The sequence below is a fragment of the Dendrobates tinctorius genome, unplaced genomic scaffold (genome assembly GCF_039654945.1).
Source record: "Dendrobates tinctorius isolate UK_male_01 unplaced genomic scaffold, ASM3965494v1 ptg000367l, whole genome shotgun sequence".
NCBI classification, from domain to species: domain Eukaryota; kingdom Metazoa; phylum Chordata; class Amphibia; order Anura; family Dendrobatidae; genus Dendrobates; species Dendrobates tinctorius.
Window position 1 is genome coordinate 2,131,228 of NW_027362033.1, and position 26,233 is coordinate 2,157,460.

Sequence of the window (26,233 nt, forward strand, 5' to 3'; positions counted from 1 at the left end):
ATCGTCTCTGTCTCTCTCCTCGCGGTGTTGTGGCGGTGGTTATCGTCTCTGTCTCTCTCCTCGCGGTGTTGTGGCGGTGGTTATCGTCTCTGTCTCTCTCCTCGCGGTGTTGTGGCGGTGGTGGTTATCGTCTCTGTCTCTCTCCTCGCGGTGTTGTGGCGGTGGTTATCGTCTCTCTCCTCGCGGTGTTGTGGCGGTGGTTATCGTCTCTCTCCTCGCGGTGTTGTGGCGGTGGTTATCGTCTCTGTCTCTCTCCTCGCGGTGTTGTGGCGGTGGTTATCGTCTCTGTCTCTCTCCTCGCGGTGTTGTGGCGGTGGTTATCGTCTCTCTCCTCGCAGTGTTGTGGCGGTGGTTATCGTCTCTGTCTCTCTCCTCGCGGTGTTGTGGCGGTGGTTATCGTCTCTGTCTCTCTCCTCGCGGTGTTGTGGCGGTGGTTATCGTCTCTCTCCTCGCGGTGTTGTGGCGGTGGTTATCGTCTCTGTCTCTCTCCTCGCGGCGGCGGCGGCGGTGGTGGTTATCGTCTCTCTCCTCGCGGTGTGGCGGCGTGTGGTGACGATGGTGCGGCAGCCATGTTCCCTTCTGTGTGGGGTCGGCCCGAGCCTCTGATCGTTTACATAACGCGGTAACTATGGTAACCAGGAGACAGCACAAACACCTGGCAGCGGTAACCATAGCAGCCGAGCAGTGCGGCCCCTCCCCTCAGGCTCCGGTCGAGCTCTCCGTTCACACAGCAGAGCCTGCGCAGTAGACTCACACACATATGTGTAAAGCGGGGACGCGGGCCCTTTAAGAGGTGCGGTCACGTGAGAAGGTGTTGTTGACGTTCAGTGACGGAATGCGAGTTGTTTCAGGAGGGGGCGGGGTCCGGAGGGGGCGTTGTCAGAAACTTCCGGGGACCGTTCAGACAGTTACACCGCTTTCTGATTGGCCTCCGTCAGAGGTAGGCGGAGCTTTTCCTCAGCAATCTATTTGAGGGCGTGTTCGCAGCTGGAGGGTGGGGCATAAGTCATATGCTTGTCCTGTGATTGGCTGAAGGTGCGTCCTGCGTGAAAGGAACTCTCTGATTGGTTGGCCGTCGATTGTAACGGGGCTGCGGCTGTTGGATGCTACATAGTATACACACAGCCCGGAGCCCGGGGACGATGCAAGCGAGTGGCCGGACTGGAAGGCGGCGGAAGAGCCGGCAGAAGCCCCGGAGGGAGGACGCCGCACCGAGACAGGCGAGATACCGACTGTCCTGTGCAAGTGTGGCCCCTGGGGGGAGGAGCCGGGCGGCTGACAGCACAGGGGCCCCTGGGGGGAGGAGCCGGGCGGCTGACAGCACAGGGGCCCCGGGGGGGAGGAGGAGGTGTGCACAGGGGCCCCGGGGGAGGAGGAGGAGGAGGAGGAGGTGTGCACAGGGGCCCCGGGGGGGGGGGGGAGGAGGAGGAGGTGTGCACAGGGGCCCCGGGGGGGGAGGAGGAGGAGGAGGAGGTGTGCACAGGGGCCCCGGGGGGGAGGAGGAGGTGTGCACAGGGGCCCGGGGGGGGGGGGGAGGAGGAGGTGTGCACAGGGGCCCCGGGGGAGGAGGAGGAGGTGTGCACAGGGGCCCGGGGGGGGGGGGGGGGAGGAGGAGGTGTGCACAGGGGCCCCTGGGGGGAGGAGCCGGGCGGCTGACAGCACAGGGGCCCCGGGGGGGAGGAGGAGGTGTGCACAGGGGCCCGGGGGGGGGGGGGGAGGAGGAGGTGTGCACAGGGGCCCCGGGGGGAGGAGGAGGAGGTGTGCACAGGGGCCCGGGGGGGGGGGGGGGGAGGAGGAGGTGTGCACAGGGGCCCCGGGGGAGGAGGAGGAGGAGGAGGAGGTGTGCACAGGGGCCCCGGGGGAGGAGGAGGTGGTGTGCACAGGGGCCCCGGGGGAGGAGGAGGTGGTGTGCACAGGGGCCCCGGGGGAGGAGGAGGAGGTGTGCACAGGGGCCCCGGGGGAGGAGGAGGTGTGCACAGGGGCCCCGGGGGAGGAGGAGGAGGTGTGCACAGGGGCCCCGGGGGAGGAGGAGGAGGAGGTGTGCACAGGGGCCCCCGGGGGGAGGAGGAGGAGGAGGTGTGCACAGGGGCCCCCGGGGGGAGGAGGAGGAGGTGTGCACAGGGGCCCCCGGGGGGAGGAGGAGGAGGTGTGCACAGGGGGCCCGGGGGAGGAGGAGGTGTGCACAGGGGCCCTGGTCTTGAGAGGGGGCCTTCCGGTCATCTCTACTTCTCCCGATCATCCATGGGTCGTCCAGTCACCTACTCGTTCCTCCTCATCCCTCCGCTCTTCCGGGGGGGTCGTCCAGTCACCTACTCGTTCCTCCTCGCCCTCCACGTTTCCGTGGGTCGTCCAGTCACCTACTCGTTCCTCCTCATCCCTCCGCTCTTCAGTGGGTCGTCCAGTCACCTACTCGTTCCTCCTCATCCCTCCGCTCTTCAGTGGGTCGTCCAGTCACCTACTCGTTCCTCCTCATCCCTCCGCTCTTCCGGGGGTCGTCCAGTCACCTACTCGTTCCTCCTCATCCCTCCGCTCTTCCGGGGGTCGTCCAGTCACCTACTCGTTCCTCCTCATCCCTCCGCTCTTCCGGGGGTCGTCCAGTCACCTACTCGTTCCTCCTCATCCCTCCGCTCTTCCGGGGGTCGTCCAGTCACCTACTCGTTCCTCCTCATCCCTCCGCTCTTCCGGGGGTCGTCCAGTCACCTACTCGTTCCTCCTCATCCCTCCGATCTTCAGTGGGTCGTCCAGTCACCTACTCGTTCCTCCTCATCCCTCCGCTCTTCAGTGGGTCGTCCAGTCACCTACTCGTTCCTCCTCATCCCTCCGCTCTTCAGTGGGTCGTCCAGTCACCTACTCGTTCCTCCTCATCCCTCCGCTCTTCAGTGGGTCGTCCAGTCACCTACTCGTTCCTCCTCATCCCTCCGCTCTTCCGGGGGTCGTCCAGTCACCTACTCGTTCCTCCTCATCCCTCCGCTCTTCCGGGGGTCGTCCAGTCACCTACTCGTTCCTCCTCATCCCTCCGCTCTTCCGGGGGTCGTCCAGTCACCTACTCGTTCCTCCTCATCCCTCCGCTCTTCCGGGGGTCGTCCAGTCACCTACTCGTTCCTCCTCATCCCTCCGCTCTTCCGGGGGTCGTCCAGTCACCTACTCGTTCCTCCTCATCCCTCCGCTCTTCCGGGGGTCGTCCAGTCACCTACTCGTTCCTCCTCATCCCTCCGATCTTCCGGGGGTCGTCCAGTCACCTACTCGTTCCTCCTCATCCCTCCGCTCTTCTGGGGGTCGTCCAGTCACCTACTCGTTCCTCCTCATCCCTCCGCTCTTCTGTGGGTCGTCCAGTCACCTACTCGTTCCTCCTCATCCCTCCGCTCTTCTGTGGGTCGTCCAGTCACCTACTCGTTCCTCCTCATCCCTCCGCTCTTCTGTGGGTCGTCCAGTCACCTACTCGTTCCTCCTCATCCCTCCGCTCTTCAGTGGGTCGTCCAGTCACCTACTCGTTCCTCCTCATCCCTCCGCTCTTCCGGGGGTCGTCCAGTCACCTACTCGTTCCTCCTCATCCCTCCGCTCTTCCGGGGGTCGTCCAGTCACCTACTCGTTCCTCCTCATCCCTCCGCTCTTCCGGGGGTCGTCCAGTCACCTACTCGTTCCTCCTCATCCCTCCGCTCTTCCGGGGGTCGTCCAGTCACCTACTCGTTCCTCCTCATCCCTCCGCTCTTCCGGGGGTCGTCCAGTCACCTACTCGTTCCTCCTCATCCCTCCGCTCTTCCGGGGGTCGTCCAGTCACCTACTCGTTCCTCCTCATCCCTCCGCTCTTCCGGGGGTCGTCCAGTCACCTACTCGTTCCTCCACGTTTCCGTGGGTCGTCCAGTCACCTACTCTTTCCTCCTCTCCCTCCACTCTTCTGTGGGTCGTCCAGTCACCTACTCGTTCCTCCTCATCCCTCCGCTCTTCCGGGGGTCGTCCAGTCACCTACTCGTTCCTCCTCATCCCTCCGCTCTTCCGGGGGTCGTCCAGTCACCTACTCGTTCCTCCTCATCCCTCCGCTCTTCCGGGGGTCGTCCAGTCACCTACTCGTTCCTCCTCATCCCTCCGCTCTTCCGGGGGTCGTCCAGTCACCTACTCGTTCCTCCTCATCCCTCCGCTCTTCCGGGGGTCGTCCAGTCACCTACTCGTTCCTCCTCATCCCTCCGCTCTTCCGGGGGTCGTCCAGTCACCTACTCGTTCCTCCTCATCCCTCCGCTCTTCCGGGGGTCGTCCAGTCACCTACTCGTTCCTCCTCATCCCTCCGCTCTTCCGGGGGTCGTCCAGTCACCTACTCGTTCCTCCTCATCCCTCCGCTCTTCCGGGGGTCGTCCAGTCACCTACTCGTTCCTCCTCATCCCTCCGCTCTTCCGGGGGTCGTCCAGTCACCTACTCGTTCCTCCTCATCCCTCCGCTCTTCCGGGGGTCGTCCAGTCACCTACTCGTTCCTCCTCATCCCTCCGCTCTTCCGGGGGTCGTCCAGTCACCTACTCGTTCCTCCTCATCCCTCCGCTCTTCCGGGGGTCGTCCAGTCACCTACTCGTTCCTCCTCATCCCTCCGCTCTTCCGGGGGTCGTCCAGTCACCTACTCGTTCCTCCTCATCCCTCCGCTCTTCCGGGGGTCGTCCAGTCACCTACTCGTTCCTCCTCATCCCTCCGCTCTTCCGGGGGTCGTCCAGTCACCTACTCGTTCCTCCTCATCCCTCCGCTCTTCCGGGGGTCGTCCAGTCACCTACTCGTTCCTCCTCATCCCTCCGCTCTTCCGGGGGTCGTCCAGTCACCTACTCGTTCCTCCTCATCCCTCCGCTCTTCCGGGGGTCGTCCAGTCACCTACTCTTTCCTCCTCTCCCTCCGCTCTTCTGGGGGTCGTCCAGTCACCTACTCGTTCCTCCTCATCCCTCCGCTCTTCCGGGGGTCGTCCAGTCACCTACTCGTTCCTCCTCATCCCTCCGCTCTTCTGGGGGTCGTCCAGTCACCTACTCGTTCCTCCTCATCCCTCCGCTCTTCCGGGGGTCGTCCAGTCACCTACTCTTTCCTCCTCATCCCTCCGCTCTTCCGGGGGTCGTCCAGTCACCTACTCTTTCCTCCTCATCCCTCCGCTCTTCCGGGGGTCGTCCAGTCACCTACTCTTTCCTCCACTCTTCAGTGGGTCGTCCAGTCACCTTCTCGTTCCTCCTCTCTCTCCACTCTTCAGAGGGCGTCCAGTTAGGTACTACCAACCCCGTTCATCCAGAGTCTAAGGTCACTTCCTCCCTCTCGTTCATCTAGAACAAGACTTAGCCACTCTTGTGGGCCACCAGTTCTGCGGGTTAGGGGGTCCTCGGCCTCTTGAGTGTAACTCTTCATCTTTTCACAGACTCATCTTAATGGATACTGACCTGGATTATGAGCGGCCTAATGTGGAAACTATTAAATGTGTGGTAGTGGGAGACAACGCCGTTGGGAAGACCAGACTGATCTGTGCTCGAGCCTGCAACGCCACACTCACCCAGTACCAGCTCCTCGCCACCCACGTCCCCACGGTGTGGGCCATTGACCAGTACAGAGTTTGCCAAGAAGTAGGTGGAAGGCTGATGGAAGGGGTTGCATAAACTAGTGGTGGATCATATGACATCCTAGCAAGGGGTTAATAATAGTCCCGTTCTTTTGCCTGCAGGTTCTAGAGCGTTCCCGTGATGTGGTGGACGAGGTCAGTGTCTCCTTACGCCTGTGGGACACATTCGGAGACCACCACAAGGACCGACGCTTTGCCTATGGAAGGTGAGAAGCTTTTATGGGCTCGCGCTGTTGTGAGGGGGTTCAGGAGAGTGCAGAGCTGGAGGAGAATGTGGGGGAGTGTGGTCCGACAGGGGAGAAGAAAGCAGAAGATGGAGGCCTTGTGGGTGAAGCGAGCATGGTGAGATGGGTGAGCAGCGTGCGGAAAATGGGGGGCTTCTCTGGTGACAGCAACTATGTAAAATATATGTACAGTGGCTTGCGAAATTATTCACCCCTTGGCTTTTTTTTTTTTTGTTTTCTACCTCACAACCTGGAATTTCACTGTTTTTTTGGCGGATTTCCATCAGTTCATGTAGAGAACATGCCGCCAACTGTGATCATTGGGTTTTCCATCTTATTGTGAAGCAAACAACAAATAGGACAAAAAGTAACTGAAACCTTCGCTGTGCAGAACTATTCACCCCCCTAAAGTCAGTGCTTTGTAGAGCCTCCTTTTGTGTTAGTTACAGCTGCGGTCGCTTTGGATAAGTCCCTCTGTGTTTTACACATCTGGCCACTGGGATTTTCGCCCATTCCTCCAGGCAGATCTGCTCCAGCTCCTTCACATTAGATGTTTCCTCTGGTGATCAGCGATCTTCACGTCTGACCACAGATTCTCCATTGGATTAAGGTCTGGGCTGTGACTCTGCCTCTCCAGGACATTTGCACTTTTCTCCTTACACCACTCGAGTGTTGCTTTAGCAGTATGCTTTGGGTTATTGTCTTGTTGAAAGGTGAACCTCCATCCCAGTCTCAAATCACTGATGGACGTAAACAGGTTTTGCTCAAGGACATCCCTGTATTTTGCACCATCCATTTTCCCTGTCGCTGTTGCCGAAAAACATCCCCACAGCATGACGCTGTCACCATGGTTCACTGTGGGGATGGTGTTCTTGGGATGATGAGCTCTCTTGGTTTGGCTCCAAACATAGCATTTACCTTGGTGGCCAGAAAGTTACATTTTTCTTGTCTTCATGTGGTTCTCTGACTAGACATTCATGTGTATGGCTTCTGACAGGTCATACATAATGAATATTATATATATCTTGGGGGGGAGACTTCTGCAGGCAGGGGCTGGCGGTGGCGCTTGTGCTGAAGCATGATCGCATATGTAATCCATTATATACACACTTTTTTTTTTTTTTATGTAGTCCTGAAGTTCCAAAAAAACCCTTGAAAATGGAGCAGGCGCCATCTTGCTAGAGATTAAAAAAAAATAAATATTTTCTCCTCCACGATGGCGCCGCCTGCGCAGTAGCAGCGATTGGTGATTAACGATAGCTGCTATTACGCAGGCGCCTGCGGAACGTTTTTTTTTTTTTTCCATGAAATATATAATATTCATTATATAAAGTAGGGGGCGGTCAGTGAGGGATCAGTGACCAGTCAGAAGCCATACTGATGAATACCTAATCAGAGCACCACATGAAGCTCCGCCCACAGCCCCTCCCCAGAGCACGAGCAGATCAGTAACTCAAAACTGAAGATCCAGATTCCACAACAACCACAAGACGGATTCCATCACCAGGTGTCAGTGTAATCAGTATAACGGCGCCGACCTGTCTGTAGTCAGAGCACAATCCTGCTGACGGCGGCACTTTAAGGAAGAAGGACGACACTCCTGTATTATTATGTGGTGCATGGATAGGGTCCCAACACGTTATACATAAAAAGTTCACAAATCTGGCCCTCAGGTTAGTGGATTTATTTAGTGTACAAAAAGTTTCGACCTTTGGACCTTCATCAGTTGTATAATAAAGAATTATGAAAAACAAAAACAAGTAATTAATAAAGAGCAAGATCAGAAGATGAGAACAATCAGAGCGATGTAACCTCATGGCAGGAACGACACCGTATACATTCATATACAGTGTGAACCTAGATGAAGCCGCGGCGCCGATATGTACCGGAGGGTTCGGACGTGGCGTCTGTGCGTGTCCGGCCTGTCGTAGATCGGAGTGGTGGTGAGTTGCTGGACGCACCTGGTGTGAGGATGGAGGATGAAGGGTCATGTTGTCTTCTGGACTCTATTCAGTGTTGGATGAAGGCATGCTAATAAGAGATAATGAAGACATCGCTCAGAATCCCATGTCGCGTGTGCTGGGTCTTGTGGACATTATTTGTTAGGCGTGCTGATTGTGACAACGCTTTTTCTATACCCGAGAACCTAAAATCTTTGTGAAAGGTGATGTGAAGATCTGAGGTTGTGGAGTGTAGTAATTGACTGGGCCGGTAATGATACAACTATTATTTTTCTTTAATTCCTTACTTCCATGGTTGTACAACAAATCCAGGTAGATGGCCAAAATACAATGTCCTCAATACGCAAGATCCCCTCCCCGGTCCCGATAGTCCCACTGCCCCTGTACCAGGCGATACTCACTGTCTCCCAACTTTTGGTTGGCCCACAGATTTCAGGTCTCCTGCCAGTATAGTCTGTAGTCACAGTCCAGGCCCCTCCAGACGACAAATAACACAACCGACGTCCATGTATCCAAGAGGATCCAGTACAACCGGAAACCAATCTCCAAAACTCCATAGGTCATCCATCCATGGCTCCAGGACCTCATCCTAGATCCTCAACGTCACTCCAACTGCCTGGCTAATCATGTGGCTCTTTTCCTCCCTCCCCATGACACATTTTCTTATAACACAAAGAATGAAGAATATTCCATAAGCCCCTCACTTGGGACTGCATGCGAGACCCCCTGTAGTGGTGGCTCCATTGGGTCTACAATCCCCATCCACACAATGGGACTATAGGCTAGAAGAACAATAAAGTTCCTTGATTACTAATCTTGGGTTTGGCCTAAGGGCCCCGTCACACATGGCGACTCGCCAGCGATCCCGACAACGATATGAACTTGTCAGGATCGCTGGTGAGCTGTCAAACAGGCAGCTTCACAGTGATCAGCACCAGCGACGATGAGCGGGCGCGTCCCTGTGTACCTTAGTTACCAGCGCGCTGGTGCAGGGAGCTGGTAACCAAGGTAAACGGCGGGTTTCTAAGTGCCGCGCAGCACTTAGAAACCCGCTGTTTACCTTGGATACGAGCTAGGAGCTCGCTGGTCGTTGCTCTCCCGCCTGTCACACGCAGGGATGCGTGCTGGCCAGCGGGAAACCAACAACCCAAAAAAAGTCCAGAGCTTTCAAGAACGATCAGCGATACTTGGCAGGGGGGCCGGTCGCTGATACCTGTCACACACAGCGATCTCGCTGGTAAGATCGCTGTTGCGTCACAAAAATTGTGACTCCGCAGCGATCTCGCTAGGCAGATCGCTGTGTGTGACGGGGGCTTTAGGCATTCATAAGATCCAGCCTGCTCGTCCTCCTCTGCTTACTGTCACTGAATGGAAAAATTGAGTGAGGACAAACTGACGAGCAAGAAAATCACTAATAAAGCACAACAATAATATCAATGTAACCGGTGCTTTGTCCTGGAAAAGTCTGCACCCCTCAGAGCCATTAACTTCTCTCTACGTCCAATAGTCTTTAGTAAGTGGCCAGCTCCTCACAGATGATACAACTCGGGCATAGAGAAGGTGTGCAAACCATTACAAGGAGGGGACCAGAGAAGGTGTGCAAACCATTACAAGGAGGGGACCAGAGAAGGTGTGCAAACCATTACAAGGAGGGGACCAGAGAAGGTGTGCAAACCATTACAAGGAGGGGACCAGAGAAAGTGTACAAACCATTACAAGGAGGGGACCAGAGAAAGTGTACAAACCATTACAAGGAGGGGACCAGAGAAGGTGTGCAAACCATTACAAGGAGGGGACCAGAGAAGGTGTGCAAACCATTACAAGGAGGGGACCAGAGAAAGTGTACAAACCATTACAAGGAGGGGACCAGAGAAAGTGTACAAACCATTACAAGGAGGGGACCAGAGAAGGTGTACAAAGCATTACAAGGAGGGGACCACAAACGCCAGTTCCTAAATAGAGTCCTACTGGATATTTATGTTGGAAACCCGCTCGCCACATGGCCTCAAGTTAAGACCAGATCTGATTTTATAAATTTGTTTTAGATCTATTTCATTACATGGTTTTTAATATAGGATGGCTTGTTGTGTTATCACACTAATTGCTCATACTTGCGAGAGACGCGCACGAAAACCCAGCACTGCCGCTGGGACTGGAGCGTGCGGCTACATAGAAATACATGTAGCCGCATGCTCCGGTCAGAGTGCCGGCGGCAGTGCCAGGTTTTCATGCGAGTCTATCGCAAGTGAGTATGAGCCCTGATGATACCTTCTGATTATCTATTTGCCCTCAAATTACTCATATTTATACATGACTGACGGCCAACCAGGAGACAATGAGTAAAACGCTAGTTGAAACGCGCAGGTCTTACCATTAGTGCCTGATGTGCACCGTTGCACCACTTTTTCACAAAATTAGTAAAAAGCCAAAGGTGCTTTCACAAGCTGGTGACATCGACGTGTGTGATACATGGGGTGACTTCGTCAGGTGTGATGTGGGTTGACCTACAGTGGTGTCAAAAACTCTTCACCCCCTTCCTGATTTCCTCTTCTTTTGCATGTTTGTCTTTTAAAATGTTTCGGATCACCAAACAAATGTAAATATAAGACAAAGATAACACAAGTAATCACAAAATGCAGTTTATAAATGAAGGCCTTTATTATTAGGGGAAAAAGAAATCCAAACCTACAGGGCCTTGTATGAGAAAGTGATTCTCCCCCTTAATTTATGTTTTAACTGTGGTTTTTCACATCTTTGGGAAGCAGAGTACAGATTCACTAGCCACATGCAGGCCTGATTACTGCCACACCTCTTTTCAATCAAGAAATCACTTAAAGGGAACCTATCACCAGGTTTGGCCGCTAACATGTGCAATCGTGCCTGATATCTGCCCATCGGTGACATTCAAAATAAAACTATAAAAAAAATCACACACATATTGGGAATTGCTGTGTTCAGATTCGCCCGATCTATCAATAAAAAAAAAAGGATTAACCTGATCGCTAAACGGCGAAATGAGAAAAAAAGTCAAAAAGCCAAATTTCTTTTTTTTTTTTTTTTTTTTTTTTTTTTTGGTCGCCGCGACATTGCGTTAAAATGCAATAACGGGCGATCAAAAGATTGTATCTGCACCCAAATGGTGTCATTAAAACCGTCAGCTCTGCGCACAAAGAATAAGCCCTCACCCAACCCAAGATCACAAAATTTGGCGATGCTACGGGTATCGGAAAATGGCGCTTTTTTTTTTTTTACCAAGTTTGGAATTTTTTTCACCACTTAGATAAAAAAGAACCCAGACATGTTTGGTGTCTATGAACTCGTAATGACCTGGAGAATCATCATGGCAGGGCAGTGTTAGCATTTAGGACCTAGCAAAAAAGCCAATCAAAAAACAAAAAAAACAAGTGTGGGACTGCATTTTTTTTTTTTGCAAGTTCACCGCACTTGGAATTTTTTTTTTTCCCATTTTCTAGTACATGACATGGTAAAACCAATAGAGCCATTCAAAAGGACAACTCGTCCCGCAAAAAATAAGCCCTCACATGGCCATATAGACGGAAAAATAAAAAAGTTATGACTGTGGGAAGCATGGGAGCATAAATGAAAACGCAAAAACAAAAATACCTCTGGACGTTAAGGTCAGTGTTCATGACTCCACTGTAACAAAGAGACTAGGCAAAAATGGCCGGCATGGCAGAGTTACAAGACGAAAACCACTGCTGAGCAATAGGACCATGAAGGCTTGTCTCAGTTTTATCAGAAAACATCTTGATGATCCCTAAGACTTTTGGGCGAATACTCTGTGGACTGACGAGAACTTAATGGAAGGTGAATGTTCCATTACATCTACATAGTAACATTTATCAAGGCTGGAAAAAGCCCTGTGTCCCTCCAGTTCAGCCTATATTCCGTCAGAATAAATCCCCAGATCTCCGTCCTTCTAAAGAACCGAATAACTGTAAGATACAATATTGTTACGCTCCAGGAAGACATCCAGGCCTCTCTTGAACCCCTCGACTGAGTTCGCCATCACCACCTCCTCAGGCAGGGAATTCCAGATTCTCACTGTCCTGACAGTAAAGAATCCTCTTCTATGTTGGTGAAGAAACCTTCTCTCCTCCAGACGCAGAGAATGCCCCCTTGTGACCGTCACCTTCCTTGGTATAAACAGATCCTCGGAGAGATATTTGTATTGTCCCCTTATATACTTATACATGGCTATTAGATCGCCCCTCAGTCGTCTTTTTTCTAGACTAAATAATCCTAATTTTGCTAATCTCTCTGGGTATTGTAGTTCCCCCATCCCCTTTATTAATTTTGTTGCCCTCCTTTGTACCCGCTCTAGTTCCATTATAGCCTTCCTGAGCACCGGTGCCCAAAACTGTACACAGTACTCACATGTGCAGTGTAACCAGGGATTTGTACAGGGGCAGTATAATGCTCTCATCATGTGTATCCAGACGTCTATTAATGCCCCCCATGATGCTGTTTGCCTTGGCATGTGCAGTTGTTGCTGCTAAGGGCAGCCCAACCAGTTATTAGGTTTAGGGGGCAATCACGTTCTCACACAGGGCCCTGTAGGTTTGGATTTCTTTTCTCGTCAATAATAAAGACCTTCATTTATAAACTGCATTTTGTGTTATCTTTGTCTAATATTTACATTTATTTGGTGATCGGAAACATTTTAAGTGGGACAAACATGCAAAAGAATAGGAAATCAGGAAGGGGGTGAACACTTTTCACACCATGAAAAATCACCCTCTCTTGAGCTCTGACATTTTAGAAGTGCTTGAAGTCTTTTTTTTGTTAGGAGGCTCTTTTCTGACTCCTCTCAGGAATCGTCTTTGTACACAGCTCCTCCTGCTGCCACTTTTGGTTCGTTATACTGCTTGTTCTCCACACAATGCTGTACTGACTCCTGCACCGCACAGGACATGGTGGTTTCCTGAGTCACATTCTGACTTGAGTCATGGCCTCCTCTGCGGATATTTGCGGCATCGAGGGCTGTGGTGATTACAATCCAGACTACTCCACTGTACAGCATTGTATACTTTGTACCGGCCACGGTAGGAGACAACCGGATCATGAGAGGAGGGTTGAGTACAGATGGAGTGTTGTAAACTTTTGAGGGGTGGTATGTATCCACATGTTGATATTCGGGCATTGTTTCTTGGCCTGATGCTTAGGTTGTCTTGTCACACAAGGGAGACTTTCGCTCTCGCGGAGAGAAATTGTGGATGAGATGAATGAGAGGAGGGTTGGGAATGGTTGGAGATTTGGTTACGTGTGAGGGGTGCTATCCGCATAATTGATACTCAGACGTTTCTTGTCCTGATGCTCAGTTGTCTCCTCGCAGGTCAGATGTGGTGGTGCTTTGCTTCTCGTTGGCTAACCCTCATTCTCTGCGTCACGTCCAGAGCATGTGGCTGCCAGAAATCAAACACTTTTGCCCCCGGACACCTGTGGTTCTTGTGGGATGTCAGCTGGACCTGAGATATGCTGATTTGGATGCTGTGAACAGAGCCCGTCGCCCCCTAGCCAAGTGAGTGATTTGGCAGCCACCTGCCATCCATTACCTACTGTTCAAGTATTAACACTCTACTTGTGCATTTTGTCTCAGGCCTATAAAGCCAACTGATATCCTGTCTCCGGAGAAGGGTCACGAGGTGGCCAAGGAGCTGGGCATCCCCTACTATGAAACCAGCGTGGTGGCACAGTTTGGGGTGAAGGACGTCTTCGACAATGCCATCCGAGCTGCTCTCATTTCCAGAAGACACTTGCAGTTCTGGAAGTCTCACCTGAAGAAAGTTCAACGTCCATTACTCCAAGCCCCGTTCTTACCTCCGAAGCCGCCACCACCCATCATTCACCTCCCAGATATCCCACAGTGTAATGGTCAAGGCCCTGCCGCCCTGTTCTGCACTCCACTATGTGCCGATGTGGTGTTCCTGCTGCTGAGTGGACAGAAGATCTTTGCCCATAAGGTTTATCTGGCCACTGCCTGCTCCAAATTTTATGACCTCTTCACGCTGGAATTGCTTCCTGCAGAGATGATTGATGCGACAGCAACATGTCGGCATTCAAGGATACCTGAGCCTTTATGGACCAGGAACCTAATCATGGATGAGAATCATGAGGCCTTAACTGGGCATTTGTTTTCTGTTAGGACTCCAGGCGAGGATGATAGTGATGTTGATGTAGACAGTAGGGAGGGTACGCCTCTTGGTTGGGGTAGGAAGTTATCAGATTGGGGCAGAGGCTTCATCAGCGTACAGATAGATATTGTAGACGATCCACTAACGCATCGCAGGAGGCCAATGATGGTTGTCCAGATGGATGCCTTGATTCAGGAGCAGCCATTGCAGGCAGTACTGGAGTATTTATATACAGGACACCTGGACCAGAGCAGGGCAGAGCTTATGCAGATCGCCACCATAGCAGAGGCCCTAGAGGTCTTTGACCTTCGTATGATGGTTTCCAACCTGCTGAATAAAGAAGGTTTCATGAATCAGGAGATCACAAAAGCCTTTCATGTCAGGAGAGCGAACCGGATCCGGGAGTGTCTGAATCGAGGTCTCTTCTCTGGTATGGACTCCATCACGGAAGGGGGGAGTGGATTGGAGGATTGAATCCCCGGGGGGAGTGAGTATTGGATTTCCCAGGGGATGGGTGGAAAGATTGGGAACGTGGGGATTGCTTGGGAGGATTGTGTTCTGGGTGGGGGGGGGGCTGGGTGGATCAAAGGATTGAATCCCTGGTGAAAATGGTGGTGGACAGGAGAATTGGATTCCAGGAGTGAGGCTGGATTGGAGGATTGGGCTCCGTGTGTGGATTGTAGGTTTGGATTTTCGGAGGAAAGAGAGTGGATTCCCATGCGGTGGATTGGCGGATTGGATTCCTGGGGGGGAATGGATGGATCGGATGATTGGGTTCCTGGAAGTGGGGTGGATTGGATTATTGGATTTCCAGGGGGAAAGGGGGTGGATTACCATGGGATGCATTGGGGGATTGGATTCTTGGGGGTAATGGGTTGATCAGAGGACTGGGTTCCTGGGGGTGAGGTGCATCGCAGTATTGGATTTCCAGAGGGAAGGGTGGGGTGGATTTCCGGGAGGAATGGGGGGTGGATCTGAGAATTGGAGAATCCCGGGATGAAGGAGGTTGGATTGGAGGATTTGGTTCTCGGGGTGGATTGGAGGATAGGATTCAAAGGGAGGTGGATCGGAGGATTGGGTTGCTGGGGGAAGAATTGGATTCCTGTGGAGGGAATGGGTTGATCGGAGGATTGGATTCCTGGGGGGAAAGGGGGTGGATTGGATTCATGAAGATGGATTGGGTTGCTGGGGGGAGGATTGGATTCCTGGGGGTAGCAGGGTGTGGATCGGAGGATTGGATTCCAGGAGGAGGCTGTGGGGTGGATTGGATATCCAGGGGTCAGGGGGATGGATTCTGGGAGGTGGGGGGGGTCGGAAGATTGGATTTCTGGGGGAAGGGGAGGTGTATTAAATTCTCGGAATGTGTTGATCAGAAGATTGGGTTTATGGGGGTGGATCAAAGGATTGGATTTCCAGGGGGAATGGGTTGATCGGAGGATTGGGTTCGTGTGGGATTGATCGGAGGACTGGGTTCGTGTGGGGTTAGAATGGAGCACTGGATTCTGAGGGGTGAAGCGATAGATTGAATCCTTCCTCCGCTAAATATGACTCTGTCCTCCTGTCAGATGTGGTGTTTACAGTGGACGATGGGCCTGTGCCGGCGCACAAGCCGCTACTGATTGCAAACTGTGACTGGATGGTGGCCATGTTCCGGGGCTCTTTCCGGGAGAGCTGCACCCGAGGGGTAATTTCTTGTTCTTTTACTGTGTGTCATTAGGAGGTTGTGTGTTTGCCATCAGACGGGGAGGGGGTTTGGTGATGTGAATGATGACTCCAGCCTTCAGGAGACCTCATTCATGCAGCTCCGCTCCACAAAGTGAAGACAGATTAAATGCATATTTTACACATCTCGTCCTGATCCTGAGTCACCCCCAGAGCTGCGGTCACTCTTCTGCTGTTACATCATGTCTTATCCTCCAGTCACCCCCAGAGCTGCGGTCACTCTTCTGCTGTTACATCATGTCTTATCCTCCAGTCACCTCCAGAGCTGCACTCACTATTCTGCAGTTACATCGTCTTATCCTCCAGTCACCTCCAGAGCTGTGCTCACTATTCTGCTGTTACACCATGTCTGATCCTCCAGAGCTGCATTCACTATTCTCTTACATCATGTCTTATCCTCCAGTCATCTCCAGAGCTGCAGTCATTATTCTGCTGTTACATTGTCTTATTCTTCAATCACCTGTGTGCTCCTCTTTGTGTGTCTCTGTGAGCGCCTCTGCGTGCTCCCGCACGTGTGCGCCTCTGTGTGTTCCTTCCTTGTGCGCCTCTGCGTGTGCTGCTCCTCAGTGTTTGCTTCACTACTAATCTTCATTTATTTGTAGGGTAAGGAGCAGTACCGACCTTCATGAATTTGAGGAGTGGGGGTCACCATGCCCTCGTCCCACCCCAGCTTTGCCCACCCTGTTGGAGTTGGGTGAAAATGTCATGAAAGCACATAGCTGCGTAGTTTTGCACAGCCTCGCGTTGCGCCAACATTTTGCGACTTTTTAAAGCAGAGTGCTGACGTAAAAGCTCTGAGGAATCTGCTCAGTTCTCAGCGTGGCCGATGGTCACTGCGGGGCGCTGGTAGTTTTCTGGTGGCTTCTGTAACTGAGACTGGGGTGGACTTTCATGGATTCAGCAATGTCCACCTGACGTAATCACGGAGCTCTCTGTCCATCTCTCGCAGGTCTCTCTGCCGGGAACATCTTCCTCCTGCCTGCGGGCGGTCCTGGAGTATTTGTATCTGGGTCACTTTTCTCCAAAACCTGAGCTGGACTGTATGGACCTCCTGATCCTCAGCAACCGGCTGTGTCTTCCACATCTGCAGGCCCTGACCGGTGAGTCGTCACGCCGCCCTTGACCATGCACGACTAAGACCAAAAAGGGATGTTCACACACTACAGACACACTGGGTCACACCATACAGTTACTGAGGTCACACTAAATTGTGGTAATGGGGTCCTGAGAGGCCACCCCGAGTCCTTGTGTGTGAGCCGAAAGAAAAATGTAGAAGACAAGAAGGGAAGGGTCGGTTGTGGCGACACTGAAGTCAGGACGCCCTCAGCCTCAGGTCTTCTTGTGTAGGACAGGCGCAGAGTTTCCCTCCCCCGATCTGCACCGAGCCGTGTCCTTGCTCTTCACATGGGATGACGTGTGAGGGACGCGCTGCTCCCTGTCCTCTATAGATTATCAATGTGACCTCCAGAATGAGATCAGGATCAATGCAAACCTCTCAGCAGCACGGGCTCTACATCAGGGGGAATCTTTTATTCTGCAGGGGGCCATTTGGATATTTAGATCATCCTTCAGGGGTCGTACAAAATTATCAACTTGAAAATTCCTGTTCTATTTGGTGAAACATTTAATTAACTCCCCCTAATGTGATGTCCGGAGCTGCTCCTCTTTGGTGAGTCGTGATGTTAAGTGGTATGGATGATGTTGTTACTCACAATTGCTTTTCCAGAAATGTGTCCGTCTCGAGCGCAGGCGCTTGTTTGTGATGATAAATTTTGTAAAGAACTCTCAGCCGTAAAATGCACAGAACACGGATGTATATAACTCGGCAGGTCTCCTCAAAGTGGAAATTCATTTCTGATCGTTTTACAATTATAAAACACAAATGTGGGGTCTTCAAAATATGCCACATAGGAGACACAGAGACTCCTGTCTATACGTCACATAGGAAAGGCCTATCTATATATCACATAGGAGATGCCGAGACTGCGGTCTATACATCACATAGGAGACACCAAGACTGCTGTCTATACACCACATAGGAGACACCTGTCTACACGTCACATAGGAGACAGACTGCTGTCTCTATATCACACAGGAAACACAAGACTTCTGTGCATGCAACACATAGAAGAAACATGGTTTGCAATATGCACAACACAGGAGGAGACAATGGAGCTGTGGCATAGACGTCACAGGAGGATCCACAGCTGCTGCTGCGGTCTTTTGTGGGACAGGAGCGCATCACATACTCGCAAAGTACACGGAGAACCGGACCCCAATCCCATCCAGGATCAGAGATTGTGAGTCCGACCTCCCCCCAACATCATGATCTGATCTCACAAATGCTCTTGTGGATGAAAGGGTGAAAATTCCCACAGACACCTCCCCCCAAAAAAAAAATTCTTGGGTTTTCTCTGTGAAAAGGACACAGTGTGAATGTTCTCTTACACACTGTACGTATACCGGCTTATGCTCCAGCTCATTTGTTTGGTTTTTGTTCCAAAATCTTGTAAAAATCCTTCCCAGAACAGTGGAGCTGTGATATCTGCAGACAGGCGACTGGATGTGGGGGGCACATACTTTTCTCCATATTACTGTCTATGGATGTAGATGGAGAACAGAGATGTCCTCGGAGGTGGATGTGGGGGGCACATACTTTCCTCCATACTATTGTCTATGGATGTAGAGGGAGAACAGAGGTGGTTACAGTGGTGGTGGGGGTACGTACACTACCGTTCAAAAGTTTAGGGTCACTTAGAAATTTCCTTATTTTGGAAAGAAAAGCAGTTTTTTTTCCAATGAAGCTAACATTAAATGATTCAGAACTACACTCTATACATTGAGAATGTGGCAAATGACTATTCTAGCTGCAAATGTTTGGTTTGTAATGCAATATCTTCATAGGTGTATAGAGGCCCATTTCCAACAACCATCACTCCAGTGTTCTTATGGTACTTTGTGTTTGCGATCTGTAAGAAGGCTAATGGATGGTTAGAATACCTTTTGAAATCCCTTGTGAAAGTATGTTAGCACAGCTGAAAACAGTTTGGCTGATTAGAGAAGCTATAAACCTGACCTTCCTTTGAGCTAGTTGATAATCTGGAGCATTACATTTGTTAGTTCCATTAAACTCTCAAAATGGCCAGAAAAAACGAACTTTCATGTGAAACTCGACAGTCTATTCCTGTTCTTAGAAATGAAGGCTATTCCATGCGAGAAATTGCCAAGAAACTGAAGATTTCCTACAACGGTGTGTGCTATTCCTTTCAGAGGAGAGCACAAACAGGCTCTAACCAGAGTAGAAAGAGAAGTGGGAGGCCGCGCTGCACAACTGAGCAACAAGACAAGTACATTAGAGTCTGTAGTTTGAGAAATTGACACCTCACAGGTCCTCAACTGGCAGCTTCATTAAATAGTACACGCAAAACGCCAGTGTCAACGTCTACAATGAAGAGGCGACTCCGGGATGCTGGCCTTCAGGGCAGAGTGGCAAAGAAAAAGCCATATCTGAGACTGGCTAATAATAGGAAAAGATTAATATGGGCAGAAGAACCCAGACATTGGACAGAGGGAGATTGGAAAAAAGTGTTATGGGCAGACGAGTCCGTTTGAGGTGTTTGGATCACACAGAAGAACATTTGTGAGACACAGAACAACTGAAAAGATGCTGGAAGAGTGCCTGACGCCATCTGTCAAGCATGGTGGAGGTAGTTTGATGGTCTGGGGTTGCTTTGGTGCTGGTATAGTGGGAGATTTGTACAAGGTAAAAGGGATTTTGAATAAGGAAGGCTATCACTCCATTTTGCAACGCCATGCCATACCCTGTGGACAGCACTTGATTGGAGCCAATTTCATCCTACAACAGGACAATGACCCAAAGCACACCTCCAAATTATGCAAGAACTATTTAGGGAAGAAGCAGGCAGCTGGTATTCTATCTGTAATGGAGCGGCCAGCGCAGTCACCAGATCTCAACCCCATTGAGCTGTTGTGGGAGCAGTTTGACCGTATGGTACCAAAAAGTGCTCATCAAGCCAAACCAACTTGTGCGAGGGGCTTCTGGAAGTATGGGGTGAAATGTCTCCAGATTACCTCAGCAAACTAACTGCTAGAATGCCAAAGGCCTGCAATGCTGGAATTGCTGCAAAGGAGCATTCTCTGACAAAAGCAAAGTCTGAAGGAGAAAATTATCTCAAATAAAAATCTTTTTTTCGAACCTCGTCACTGTCTGGACGAGATTTTACATTCATTATTAATAAGAGTTTTCATGGAAAACACAAAATTGTCTGGGTGACCCCAAATTTTTGAACGGTAGTGTACACTATATAATACACATGTAATATTATGCACACACATTTTATATAACATATACACCCCCTGGGCAATTTCTCTGGGGTGGAGGTCTCTTCTGTGCAGTCTGTTACTTGTCACGTACTTTTGTCCTGTTCTAGAACAACACGCTGTGGACGAGCTCCTGGCATCCTATGTGCAGGGAGCAGATATCGATGGACAAGTTCTCATGTATCTGGACATAGCACAGGTGAGTCATCTTTTTTGGTGAGACGTTTTCGGTAAGTCATCTTCCTTGGAGGGTCATCTTCCTTAGTAAGTCGTTTTGGTGAACCTTCTTCTTCGGTGGGCCATCTTTGGTGAGCCGGCTATGGTGGTTCGTCTTCTTCAGTGTGTAGTCTCCCTGGATGGTCATCTTAGGTACCCGTCTGTTAGGTCACATTCTTCAGTTGGTCGTCTTCCTTAGAAGGTCTTGTTCTTCGGTGGGCTGTTTCTTTGATGGGTCATGTTCTTCGGTAAGCAGTCTACCTTGGTGGGTCATCTTCATTAGGCTGTCTATGGTAGATCGTCTTCTTCAGTGAACCGGTTTTGGTTGTCCGTCTTCAGCTGCTTGTGGGCAGAGGCCTTCCTGGATGACTCACGGCAGCCTTGTCTTTTTCTTTTCTAGTTCCACAACGCCAAGCAGCTAACCGACTGGTGCCTGCACTACATCTGCACCAACTACAATGCTGTGTGCCGGAAGTTCCCCCGGGACATGAAGTACATGTTGCCAGGTGACTGTTGCACTGCTCTACAGAAGCGCTAGTTTGGGCGTCTGGTTCTCTACGATGAGGTTTTTCTCTGCTCTCTCCCCACCAGGTAACAAGAGCCACTTTGAGCGCTGTCGCTGGCCGCCTGTTTGGTACCTGAAGGAGGAAGATCGCTACCTGCGCTGTAAGAAGGAGCGCGAGCGCGAAGAGGAGATGATCCGTAAGCAGCACAACAAGAGTAAATGGTGCTTCTGGCGCCCCTCGTCCTCCTCATCATCTGTTTCCTGAGGCCAGCAACTCCTGTGCCTTCCATGGTGGAGAAGATGAACGTATTCCTGTCAGTCTGAGGCTTGTTTGTAGTTCTGAATTGCTGTTGCACTACACGGACCAAAAAAAAGACCATGATGATATTAGCCACTCGGAAATTTCCAAACCGGGAGACACCACAAGTAAAATCCTGACCACTGAGCACCTGCCCAGGATTCTAGATGGTGGGTTGCGATTTTTTTTTTTTTTTTCCACTCTGGTGGAGTACTGGGCCTGTTACACTGTCAGTATTAGCTGTGATTGGGGAAACTCTAGTGGACGATGGCTGTCTGTGGACTATGACCAGGGGTAGAGCTGGGGTCATGACTTTGCCACGAGCCGTCACATGGTTTTAACAGGCTCCTTACCCTTGTTACATGCCACACACAGCTACGTGAGGGGCTTTCTTGGGTCACGTACGCCCTTGGCACGGTCAGAACATTTCCCCCATTACATGCATTACTGCATGTATGCAGCGGTTTTACACGCATGTGCATGCACTTTAGGATTGTGCCACATTTCATGAGTCTTTTATGTATTACATGTATTCGGTTCACCTCATGGTGGCACCTTGGAGCATTACCGGAGGTTTTGCTGTGATGGACGGCACTCGGGCGAGATTGACTTCTCGCTTGGTGTCATTTTGTATGGTGAGATTTCAGTATTAACGATTTTAGCGTGGTCTTACATTTCAAGCTGTGCCGGCCCCACTAGGACTTAGAGCAAGGCTGTAATAATGTAGGATGTGTCCGGTACTAATGGCCACGTGATGACCATTCTGTGCCATACCGGTACCACGATTATGAGACTAGGGCCACATTATGGAGTCCTGATGACAGGTTCTACGCGATACAGTATACTGGCATCACAACGACTGGTGGTAAAGTACATGATTTTTTACCAAGCAGTGGTCCTGGCTATAGCGTCACGCAGAAGGGTGATATGGTGTGGCGTCACGCCGAGGGTTGATCTGGAGTGTGGCGTTTCAGGAGCACGCTCAGTGTCTGCACTGTTTGCTCATAATTCCGGTAATCGCATTATAATAGTATATTACAGAACAGGAGGGAATAGCTAAAATAATGAAATTCCAAACCTGAGACATGAACACTGACCCATCCTAATACAACTCAGCGTAACACCTCATCATGATGCCTCATGCCTTTGTCATTACGCCATATGTCATACCACCCTTCGTCATGGTGCCACCCACCATATTTCCCCTCGTCGTAATGGCGTATGCTGTACTGCCACACGCCGTACCACACTTCTTCTTGATGCTGCACATCGTTCCACCCCCCTTCATGATGCCGTATGTCGTACCACCCCCCTTCATGATGCCGCACATCGTACCACCCCTCTTCGTGATGCCCAACGTCGTACCACCATTCTTTATGATGCCACAAGCCAAATGTAGGGTAATTTTTACAGGTCATAGCTTTCGCGTTCAGTATTCGAGTCTTCTCAGTGAAATGTGGAGGAGATGGGCCACACAATGTTTACATCTTCCCAGTGCAGCCTTACATCCAGAATGTCACGTGATGCACTGGTGACTCGTGGACAGGGCAGCGATTTCCTGGACTGCTCGGCATTTATTCTGCTGGTAATCTATGGTGATCTCCAGCCAGTGAACGTGTCTTCAGTGAGGTCCAGCCTGCCATTACCATGTATTTTTTTGGGATGGTCCAGTCTTGGAGCATAGAGGAGACAGTCCAGTGTACGATAAGTGACTCCACAGCTGTGGCCTCCATTGATGTGATGGAGGCCTGATTCCGGTGTCATTGTAGCATGCAGTGAACATCAGATGGAGACGTTTCAGTGACGTTATTTTTATTTTTTTACCATCTTTTCTCAATGGGATTTTTTTCAGAAGTTGCCTCGGTCTTTACTCCCGTTCCTGCCACCTCTATTTTTCACACACACCTTGGGAAACGTCGATCTCAGTGCTACAACTCTCACCAGAAGCCTGACTTCCCAGCACGGAAGGGAAATTAGACACTTTTTTTGTATTACTGTCGTTTGGACTCTTTATATGCTAATTGCCTCAGTCCTTCACTCAAGATGCCAAAACAGCGGCCACGGTCCTTCTCCCGGTCGTGAGGGAAGCCAGGTAGGGAGGCTTTTCCCTCAGGACTAATCTCACATGTTTACAGCACAAAACCTGTCCTGCAAAAAAAACTAACCTGCTTCACAACCTTTGTGCCTTTACCAACCCAGTAGGATCTGGACAAGTAGTATCCTGTCACTGTTATATTCTGATAGCGATGTTAATCAACCCCTCGAGCTCCACCAATCTCACATGCTACCCTTTGTTGACTGTATGAGTGGGTACGGTCCATTGTCTCTGCTAATTCTGCTCAGCTAGTGAATCCTGACTGCATGTCACTGACCCTCACGACCTCTGTGCTAACAATCGCGTGGTGTGGGTAGTATGATCCCACTTGGCGTTTTTTAAATCAAATTGCCTTTCTCAACAAATAGCACCACTCTTGCCCATGGGATGGGTTGGGTTGGGTATCCATTTGAGTAGGGCTAAGCTCTAACACAAGTTTCGGGGGCCTTGATACTGTAGAAGAAAAATTGGCGCTCTGTTCCATTTCATCAAACTGATTGTCGTGTAAGTGTTGAACACCTCTTCCTCTCATGTGGCTGCTGGTTGTGATGGGATCGCTTTCCTGCTCCTCTCGTTAGGCTGAATGTCGTTATGGGATCGCGTTCCTGTTCCTCTTGTCAGGCTGAATGTCGTTATGGGATCGTGTTCCTGTTCCTCTTGTCAGGCTGAGTGTCGTTATGGGATCGGTTTCCTGTTTCTCTTGTCAGGCTGAGTGATCTTATGGGATCGCTTTCCTGCTCCTTTCGTCAGGCTGAGTGTCGTTATGGGATCGTGTTCCTCTTGTCAGGCTGAGTGTCGTTATGGGATCGGTTTCCTGTTCCTCTTGTCAGGCTGAGTGTTATTATGGGATCGGTTTCCTGTTCCTCTTGTCAGGCTGAGTGTCGTTATGGGATCGCTTTCCTGTTTCTCTTGTCAGGCTGAATGTTGTTATGAGATCGTGTTCCTGTTCCTCTTGTCAGGCTGAGTGTTATTATGGGATCGCTTTCCTGCTCCTTTCGTCAGGCTGAGTATCGTTATGGGATCGCTTTCCTGTTCCTCTTGTCAGGCTGAATGTCGTTATGGGATCGGTTTGTTGTTCCTCTTGTCAGGCTGAGTGTTATTATGGGATCGGTTTCCTGCTCCTTTCGTCAGGCTGAATGTCGTTATGGGATCGGTTTGTTGTTCCTCTTGTCAGGCTGAGTGTCGTTATGGGATCGGTTTGTTGTTCCTCCCGTCAGGCTGAGTGTCGTTATGGGATCGGTTTGTTGTTCCTCTCGTCAGGCTGAGTGTCGTTATGGGATCGGTTTGTTGTTCCTCTCGTCAGGCTGAGTGTCGTTATGGGATTGGTTTGTTCCTCTCGTCAGGCTGAGTGTCGTTATGGGATCGGTTTGTTGTTCCTCTCGTCAGGCTGAGTGTCGTTATGGGATCGGTTTGTTGTTCCTCTCGTCAGGCTGAGTGTCGTTATGGGATCGGTTTGTTGTTCCTCTCGTCAGGCTGAGTGTCGTTATGGGATCGGTTTCCTGTTCCTCTTGTCAGGCTGAGTGTCGTTATGGGATTGGTTTGTTGTTCCTCTCGTCAGGCTGAGTGTCGTTATGGGATCGGTTTGTTCCTCTCGTCAGGCTGAGTGTCGTTATGGGATCGGTTTGTTGTTCCTCTCGTCAGGCTGAATGTCGTTATGGGATCGCTTTCCTGTTCCTCTTGTCAGGCTGAGTGTCGTTATGGGATCGGTTTGTTGTTCCTCTCGTCAGGCTGAATGTCGTTATGGGATCGGTTTCCTGTTCCTCTTGTCAGGCTGATTGTAAAGGTAGTCGTTATTTCCTGTTCCTCCACTTGTACCGCCTTAGCGGCAGTTGTATGTTCCCGATCCGACTGCCTGGTCCACGCTGTGTGCCCATAGTGATATATCATGGAGTTGTAGATCAGATTTCAGCTTTAATGTCTCAGTCTTTGGTGTCAGGAGGACCTGACTGCTCCACTCCTCTCCTCCTCTGTGTGTTTTGTGGGCGTTCCTGTGCCTCAGACTGCATGGTAGGACCCGTATTTTTCATGAGATGTCATAAGGCGCACAAGGTATACAATGACAGCATTACTTGAGATGATGGCCTTCTACGCGTCCATTGCTTCCAGGAAAAATCTTGGAATAGATCACATAGTGCCTCTTGTCACAATGATGGGCTCCGTGACTATCCAACTGGGTAGAATATAATGGCCCACATCACTTTGATGTCACGGCTTGAAGGGGTTCGGCCCTACGAGGAGTCTCTCCCATCAGATTGGATGGTTTGGTGCTTTGTATGTCCACCACTTGCTGTGGTGTTGTGGTTCACATGGCCCCCTGCAGAGGCAACTTCTGGAAGGGTGAAGGGTATGCTGCATGACGCCTGGTGTTGTGAGGGGCCGACCTGTGGCATGTGGGGATGAGCATGGCTGGAGGATGTGACTTCTCCCTCTCCTCAAGGCTGGTGGAGCTGAGGGGGTAAAGAACTTTTTTCCTAAAATAAGGGCTGTTTGTAATTTTTTTTGTTTGTTTTTTATTGATGCAACCTTTCTACATGATCGATAGTAAGAGAGATCTGCCTCCAGCTGCCTGCAAACACAAATAAACTTTTATATGGTTTATCCACATGTGCCGTAGTTTGTCTTCTACTTCATGGTGCCACAATGCCTTGTCCCATCTACAAGAAGGTTCATCTGTGTAAGACTTCACCATACAGGCGGTATTACAGTACTTATATTCCAGAACATGGGGAGCAGTATTACTATAATAGATATATTCTTGTACATAGGGGCAGTATTATAGTAGTTATATTCTTGTACATAGGGGGCAGTATTATAGTAGTTATATTCTTGTACATAGGGAGCAGTGTTATAGCAGTTATATTCTTGTACATAGGGGCAGTATTATAGTAGTTATATTCTTGTACATAGGGGGCAGTATTATAGTAGTTATATTCTTGTACATAGGGGGCAGTATTATAGTAGTTATATTCTTGTACATAGGAGCAGTATTATAGTAGTTATATTCTTGTACATAGGGAGCAGTATTATAGTAGTTATATTCTTGTACATAGGAGCAGTATTATAGTAGTTATATTCTTGTACATAGGGGGCAGTATTATAGTAGTTATATTCTTGTACATAGGGAGCAGTATTATAGTAGTTATATTC

The 26,233-nt window shown here is 50.5% G+C and overlaps 1 protein-coding gene across 2 annotated transcripts; it reads left to right on the plus strand.

Moving 5' to 3' along the window:
- Positions 1 to 1,021: 1,021 nt before the first annotated feature.
- Positions 1,022 to 25,690, plus strand: LOC141075687 (rho-related BTB domain-containing protein 2-like). Of its 2 annotated transcripts, XM_073562799.1 has the most exons (10): positions 1,022 to 1,220; positions 5,372 to 5,573; positions 5,672 to 5,775; positions 13,111 to 13,296; positions 13,375 to 14,339; positions 15,475 to 15,593; positions 16,581 to 16,731; positions 20,083 to 20,171; positions 20,589 to 20,694; positions 20,780 to 25,690. In XM_073562799.1, exons 2-10 carry the CDS (start codon positions 5,382 to 5,384, stop codon positions 20,956 to 20,958), a joined length of 2,091 nt encoding a protein of 696 aa, XP_073418900.1. In that variant the 5' UTR covers positions 1,022 to 1,220; positions 5,372 to 5,381; the 3' UTR covers positions 20,959 to 25,690. The 2 variants fall into 2 exon arrangements, with proteins under 2 accessions (XP_073418900.1, XP_073418901.1); XM_073562800.1 differs by lacking the exons at positions 1,022 to 1,220; positions 5,372 to 5,573 and having other exon boundaries at positions 5,673 to 5,775; positions 13,097 to 13,296.
- Positions 25,691 to 26,233: the final 543 nt, after the last annotated feature.

Coding starts and splice junctions, on each gene's coding strand:
- LOC141075687 (XM_073562799.1), top strand. CDS start 5,382: ATGGATACTGACCTGGATTATGAGCGGCCTAATGTGGAAACTATTAAA. Junction 5,574..5,671: donor AGTACAGAGTTTGCCAAGAA/GTAGGTGGAAGG, acceptor TTTTGCCTGCAG/GTTCTAGAGCGTTCCCGTGA. Junction 5,776..13,110: donor CGACGCTTTGCCTATGGAAG/GTGAGAAGCTTT, acceptor GTCTCCTCGCAG/GTCAGATGTGGTGGTGCTTT.